This window comes from Salvelinus sp. IW2-2015, linkage group LG15 (assembly GCF_002910315.2).
Source record: "Salvelinus sp. IW2-2015 linkage group LG15, ASM291031v2, whole genome shotgun sequence".
Lineage (NCBI taxonomy): Eukaryota > Metazoa > Chordata > Actinopteri > Salmoniformes > Salmonidae > Salvelinus > Salvelinus sp. IW2-2015.
In genome coordinates, this window is record NC_036855.1 from 50,293,158 (window position 1) to 50,301,199 (window position 8,042).

The 8,042-nt window shown below is 41.1% G+C and overlaps 1 protein-coding gene across 1 annotated transcript in view; it reads right to left on the minus strand.

Moving 5' to 3' along the window:
- Positions 1 to 7,692, minus strand: part of LOC111973700 (potassium voltage-gated channel subfamily A member 1-like) — a 28,167-nt gene extending 20,475 nt beyond the window's left edge. The window contains exon 1 of the mRNA XM_024001079.2: positions 4,417 to 7,692. Coding sequence (XP_023856847.2) covers positions 5,593 to 7,551 — 1,959 coding nt within the window. The 5' untranslated portion in view covers positions 7,552 to 7,692 and the 3' untranslated portion in view covers positions 4,417 to 5,592. The remainder of the gene's footprint in view (positions 1 to 4,416) is intronic.
- Between the last annotated feature and the right edge of the window lie 350 nt (positions 7,693 to 8,042).

Below are 8,042 nucleotides of genomic sequence, written 5' to 3' on the forward strand. Positions count from 1 at the left end.
ACTATGCTTGATTACATATATCCCTGACTAGGAAACATGATCATGTTGCTCATTACATTTCATTACATATGGTATCCAATGTAAAACGTGTGCTTGTTACCGTAATCGAATTGTAAACCATGATTTTACTTAGGATGAAATCATGGAAAAACAAACTAATTAAGTGGTTTACCTTCTTCACATACATTGTCATTCCGTGGTTGGATTACACAAATAACCTGGTTGCATTATCTAGGTCTAGGATCTATTTTGAAGCAACCCACATTTGTAATGTGTAACATTTACACTATAGGCCTTCATTATATCAACTGCTATTCAAAACTCCATCAACTTTACCTTTTTATCTTGTTGCTTTACCTGATTGTTCGACCCTGCGCAATCAAGCTTGCATTTGAACACTACATGAAAAGTTTACACTGTACAGCTCATGTGACCTTGTTTGTTAGGTGTTTACGACAACCAGCGAGACCCTGCTTACTCGTTCCTTACTTATCTCAACGCTCTGTTCAAGACTCCCAAAGCTGATGACACATCTGGAGCCACTAAAGTTTACCAGCAGGCCGCTAGCCTCCCAGCCAGCAGCCCGCATCGTCAGGAAGAAAAAGTTTTATGGTTGAGCAGCTGTTGCATTGCATTAAATCTCGAGCTTGTTAATATACTACCACTGCATCTCTGCAGGGCCTTCGCTTGCACCCCTAGGGACAACCAAGTCTGAGTAAGACTCCATGTGACAACTCTGGGAAGTGCTTACCTGTCCAGCGGTGTGCTAAGATTTAATTTCCTCCTGCCCCAGTTTACATGTGTGACTCCAAACTTGAGTCTATTCTATGGACAATATACACACTTCCTAGCTACGCTCATTAAGACTACAAAGACTCATAAAGACAAAGACTTGGTAGCATTGTTGTGCCAATTTATGTCACCTTACCATAAGTCATGCTTTTTCATTACTCTGTAATAAGAGTGTAACTACTGTCATTACACCGTAACATCACGCAACAACCGTTATCTCCATACATGTGAGTCAGGAAACCCTGAAACCCTACACTAAAGCATATGTGTAACTAGCAACATTATCTACACGTCTAGAATGAGGTAACATAATCGACTCCTGCGCGCACTGTCAGATTAATTGAGCTCATTGGAAAGATCCGCTGTGAGATTTTGTGTTGTTAACAAAGACTCAGGTTGCTATCTTTCAATGGAGGCATATTATGTGACTTCAACATTGAAACCCCAAGGGTGGGTTCCATTTACACAGAGGTTAGTCTCCTAAAGCTCCCACGTGTACATTAGTCAATCTCTTCCGCAATTGAGAACAACAGTAGGATTGTTTCCATACAGATCAGCCTTTCAGTTTCCATGCGCACACAATATTTGTGTAACTTAGAATTGCAATGCAATACGACATAACATAGTCTATAAATATGTCAGAGGGAGGCCCGGACATACTGCACATGTCCAAAGAGTCCTCTGTAGCTCAGCTGGTAGAGCATGATGTTTGCAACGACAGGATAGTGGGTTTGATTCCTGGTACCACCCTTATGTAAAATGTAAGCACAAATAAAAGTATTCAGAACCCTCTGAATTATTTTATTGTCTTACAAACTGCGATTAAAATGTCTTAAAATGTACTTTTTTTTGGTAAAAAATATACACAAAATACTCTTTAATGTCAAATAACAAAAAATAGTTTTTGCATACAGTAAGTATTCAGCCCCTTTGTWTAGGCAAGCCTGAATTACTTCAGGAGTAAAATTTGTCTTAACAAATATTAATAAAAAGTTACATGGACTCGCTCCGTGTGAAATAATAGGGGTTGACATTATTTTTTAATTGCTAACCCTTCCTCACATACATACAACATCTGTAAGGTCCCTCAGTCAAGTATTGAATTTCATGCACATATTCAACTACAAAGAGCAGGGAGGTTTTTGAAAGCCTCATAAAAAAGGACAGGCAATGGTAGATGGTTAACAATAACAAATTAGATATTGAATATATTTTTAAGCATGGTCTAGTTAATAATTATGCTGTGCATTATGTATTAAACCACATAAACATCTGAAAGATACAGTCATCCTTCTGAACTGAGCTGCAGGTCAGGAAGGAAACTTCTCGGGGTTGTTATCATGAGGCCATTGGTGATTTTAAAACAACTACAGAGTTAAATGGCTGTGACGGGAGAGAACTGAGGATGGGTCAACAGAGTGAAAAGAAGAACACAAATATATTTAAAAAAAATACATATATCTTGTACACAACAAGGCCGTAAGTGATACTGCAAAAAAGGAATACACATTTTGGCCTAAATGCAAAGCCTTATGTTTGGGGCAAATCTAACACAACATGTCACTGAGTAAKTGTCTCCTTATTTTCAAGCATGGTGGCTGCATCATAGTATGCTTGACATCGGCAAATGCTTGGGAGTAAAAAGAAAAACGGGACAGGACTAAGCACAGGCAAAATCCAAGAGCAAACCTGCTTGAGTTTCAGCAGGACAATAACCTACAACACAAGGCCAAATCTAAACTGAAGTTGCTTAGCAAGAAGACAGTGAATGTTCCCAAGTGGCCAAGTTACAGTTTTGACCAAAATCTGCTMGAAATACTATGGCAAGACTTGAAAATGGCTGTCTAGCCATGATCCCCAACGTTTTGACAGAGCTTGAAGAATTTGCAAAGAATAATAGGCCAATATTGCACAATCCAGGTGTGTAAAACTCACCCAAGAAGACTCACAGCTGTAATTGCTACCAAAGGTATTTCATACATGTACAGTATGGACTCAGGAAACTGAATACTTATGCAATGACTATATTGTATTTCTATTTTTTTCATTCATTTTTCTTCCACTATGACATTCCAGAGTATTTTGTGTAGATTGTAGACAKWTTTTTTTATTAACAAAATCCATTTTAATCCCACTTTGTAACACAATGAAATCCAAGGGGTATGAATACTTTTGCAAGGCACTGTAAGTTGCTTTGGATAAAAGCATCTGCTAAATGGCATATATTATACTGTATATCATAAACTGTACTAGAGAAGGCTCAAAACAGAAATGTACGGTTTTTGCATCAGAGCCAAGTTTGCACCTATTATTCTCCCAAGGGAATAAAACAAACATAAAAGGGAGAGACAACTTTGTGCTAAGTTAACTGTTTTTATCTTTTCGATCAGATCTGACCAATTATGTAGATTCACTGAGTATTCCACACATACAGTATGTAGCTTCAGTCAGACTGGTTGTACATACAGCCTCAATGGGAAAATGCATTAGACCAAATACAGTGTACACAAATTGACTTGCCAGGGTCACCAAAGGTCATCTATAGCAACAGCCATCCAAATGAACATTCTATCCTTTGAATTGATGCCTGGAGATGAGGAAACCCCCTGCAAATCTGAAAATGTTACACTAATTGATCCTACTCTTCATATGAGGTGAGTGTATGGTAACAATTGACACTGCAAAGACCATCACGCACATGAAATCAGAGGTCAAACACACTCATAATAATGTAAACTTATGACATCTGACTTAACATTGACATGTGATGTCCCAACCTCTTTTTAACCAAGCTTGATGGCAAGCAGTAGCCGTAGCTGACATGGGCTTAAGTAAAATGTTTTAAGTTTAAATTGAAGGCATTGATGCCATGCTGGGGAAACGACAAGCAGATACTGAGTAACCTTTTAGATGAGTCTGGATATGAGTCTGGATGTACCGTTTCAAAAGAACAATGAATGCCAGTGAATGTATTTGTCTGACAGGCATTGACAGGTTTTCTGGATAAAGACCGAGAGCTCTGAGTGCAAAGAGTATACAAATATTGCTTTGTACAACTCAGTTTTATATATTTAATTATTATATTAGGCAGAACGTCAGGGCCCCAAAAGCATCAATGCTGTCAACATCAAGAGTGTGTGTTTGTGTGTGTGTGTATTGGGGCTGTACAACCAAGTAGTTTCGGGTGACTAATTAAATGAATGCAATCAGCAGGCTAGTAGTGGCCTGTGCCGTACATTATCATTTGTTTTGATACAGTTGGCCTAGTCTATTCATATTTAATGGGATTACTACCGTCAATGGAAAAAGTGCGTAAAGTTATCCCTTTATGTACGCGCATATCTTACTTTTTATAATGTTGCATTATTCAATATAGTACGAAATATATGTATATCCTACTATAAAATATGGGTGTAGTATGGCAGTACCTGACCTGATTCAAAAACATGCAGCAAGCAACTAAGTCTTTCATCAATTCATTTGGAACGTCTCCAAATGGTTCCAAAGTGCGTCACATAAAGTGTGCGGTGACATCAGTGTGTGTGTCATGCTCATATACAGAAAACCCCATCACAAAAAAATGTGTATCTGTGAATGATGATTGTATTTAAAAGGTGAACATACCTTGGAATCAACCACCTGCTGGAGATCTTGGTGCTTTCTGGGATGACCAACAGACCTTCCTTTCTTATATTAGAGAACTGTGCACTAGGTCCAGCGAACAAGAGATACAGTTCACAAACCCAACGTTTCCATGATGACAGTCATTTTTCCCATATTGGTTTCAGTCAACGTCCGTGTAAAGGGATATTGTCAGTCAGTTTGAGGTGGTTTTAAAGGGACGGGCTTGTAGTCGCGCAAGATTTCCGTGCAGGACCTCCCGTGACAGCCAGTGTGGAGCAATTTCTCATGTCAGTCTGCAGAGTATCTATTGTAATTCTTGTGCTTCACCTCGGTGGTTGGTCAATAAAAGGCTTTATTTAGGCCTAAGCGTTGCAAAGAATGTTGTTTGCCAAGCGTCTCACTTGTTGACCGCAGTGTGCTGCCGAAATAGGTATCATGCTCATTTACTCAAGAATCTCACACATGATGTAGCTATTTCAATGTCTCTGATCGGTATTTTTTTTGTGTACACAGATGGGTTAGACCTACACTGACACGCAATAAGAATGGATTATTGTTCATAATAAAAATATCTCATTACTCTTTAGTCAAACGAAGGGTGTATAGGTTGCCATATGGCCTACAGTTTCTGTCTCTCAATATAACTTCCAAGTCTATCTCTCTTGAAAGTCAGCGACTCGAACAAGCTTTTACAATAGTGCAAACTAGGCCTACTATAAACTTTGACTTTATCGCATAACAGCAAAACAATATATATATATATCTCCCCTTCCATTATTGACAAATGAAACTCATAAAGTGCGTATGCATAGCCTGTCTATTCAATATTTTCGATTTCATTTGTAGGTTTACGAGGCCCAGATAGGTAGCCTATATCTGATATCATCGGATTACATTGGTCATAATAGTTATAAAGCTTTTGATTTGGGCGTATATTTTCCCGTAGGCCTATATTCCCCTAAGCAGCCACATGGCAAAATAAAACCCCATATTTGAGCTTCCCAAAATATAGCTAAATATAAAGTATGTGTGCGTCTGTCTGTGTGCGTCTGTCTGTCTGTGTGTGCGTGTGTGTGTGTGTGTGCGCGCAAGTYCGCACTTGTGTGAGTCTGACCACCTATGTGTGTGTGATTTGACAGCATATCTTTCTTCACGAGAATAATCATTTTTTTGTCATCACACATCAGTCTGTTGTGACTTTGAACTTGTACTGTTTTTCCTGCCAATGTCTGTCCCATTTCCTTTACTCGGGCTTTTGTCCACCCCACACAGCGACTCCGTTACCCCCTCTTCCATCTCCATGTACTCCGCTTTATCACCCAGCGAAGAGCCTGAGGGGGAACCTTTAAATTTTTTGAGAAAGTTGGGGAAATATGGGCAGGCAGGTGGTGGGGTTTCAACAACCGGTGGCGAGTCTGCTTCATTATCAGTCTCCCTGTGGTAGAAGTAATTGAAGTTGGATACAATGACGGGCACTGGAAGAGCTATGGTTAACACACCCGCTATGGCACAGAGCGAGCCAACTATCTTCCCACCGACAGTTATTGGTTTCATGTCTCCATATCCGACCGTGGTCATAGTGACGACAGCCCACCAAAAAGCGTCGGGAATACTTGTGAATTGAGACGCGGGTTCGTCTGCCTCCGCGAAGTACACTGCACTRGAGAACAAAATYACACCAATAACGAGGAAGAAAATCAGAAGCGCTAGTTCCCTCATACTGGCGCGGAGGGTATGTCCGAGGATCTGCAGTCCTTTGGAGTGCCTGGAGAGTTTAAATATGCGAAAGACTCTGACAAGGCGGATTATTCTCAAGATTGCAAAACTCATTGCCTGGTCCCCRTTGCCTTGCTGTTGAGCAAGATCTGTGCCGAGCGTGATGAAATAAGGCAAAATSGATACAATGTCTATAGTATTCATYATGTTTTTAAAGAAATCCGTTTTACTTGGACTTGCAAAGAAGCGCACTATAATCTCAAATGAAAACCAAATAATGCARACCGTCTCCACAATGAAAAAWGGGTCGTTAAAAGGGGTCTGTCCATGYGGTTCTGTCGAATTYTCTCGTGGTTTAAGGTATTCTTTTTCGTCCCTGAACTCTGGCAACGTTTCCATACAGAAAATGACTATTGATATWACGATGACTAAAACSGACACGACTGCAATCCCRCTCGCAGGTTGTGAGCTCTCTGGGTATTCAAAAAGAAGCCAAACTTGGCGTTTGAACTCGTCCTCTGGTAAGGGTTTCTCTTCCTCTTTGACAAAACCCTCATCCTCCCGAAACTTCAGCATTGCCTCCTCCCCAAGTTCATAGAATTTCACCTCCTCAGAGAAGATGTCAAACGGTACATTTTGGGGTCTCTTCAATCGCCCCCCTGACTGGTAATAATAAAGAATTGCGTCGAAGCTTGGTCGGTTCCTGTCAAAAAAATATTCGTTCCTTAGAGGGTCGAAGTACCTGATTCGTTTGTCCGGGTCTCCCAAAAGAGTGTCAGGAAACTGTGTGAGAGTCTTAAGTAGAGTTTCAAACTTTAGTCCGGACACATTAATAACAACTCTTTCGCAGCACCCATACTCGCTGTAAACATTTGCGTATGCTGATTGGGGACGTCTGTCTGTGAGTGAGACAGTATCTTCATCATCCATATTACAGAGAAAACTGGAACTCTTGCTTCCCCTGTCCTCCTCTTCTCCGCCTTCCGCCTCGTCCTCCTCTATCATATCCTCCTCTGATCCAAGTAGCGCCAACTCCGAGTGGCGCAAGTCCCCACCGAGAGTCTGGCGACTCCTTCTCCAACGTCCTACGCCGCGTTGCTTTTTCCTTTCTCTGAGAACCTGCTGCTCAGACTCATGGTGGTGCTGCTGTGGCTGTTGTGAGGAGGAGGGGCGCGAGGCGGTACTGCCGCTACTGTTGTTGGCATTTGATGAGGAGGCGGTGCGAGACTGATGCTGCTGGTGGTTGTTAAGGAGATGGCCAGAGGACTCCCCTACCTCTCCACTTGCTGCACCTTCCGCAGCGGCTGTTGCCTGCTGTACCTGTCTCTCCCTTTCGTGCTCCCTTTCCCGTGCGCGAGCATACCCGTAAGGCAGTCGAGTTTTGCACCCATTATCTGCACCTATCATGGCAAACTCCATTTTGAGGAGGGTGTAAATTCAGTTCTGAGTGAATGATATAATCCCTTTAGCGACGACTCGTGTAGGACAATGGAAAGTAGCAAATTGTAGCAAAGGGCGCACAGGTTGGTTGATCCTGCTTTGACAGATAGCAGGCACGTGTTATTCAGTGAGGCGTAGGTGAGTTCAGAATGCGTAATTAAAGGTCCATTTTTGGAATATAGTTCACATTGTCGTTGACATAAATCACATGAATATATTTTTGTAAACGGACTCCTCATGTATTTTATGACATCATTATTACAGCCAAGTGAATATAGGCTGTAGATGGGTAGACCTTTTATGCTTTTCAAATGTATAGCCTATTAAATCACCAGATATTGGACAATATATTCACAAAACCACCTAATTTGTCCATCAGGTGCTTAACTCCAGTGTGAGTACTTGCAGAAATACGGCATTTTTGCCTTTTCGTGGTCCCTCCTGGTTGCCATTTTAGGTGATGAGAAAAC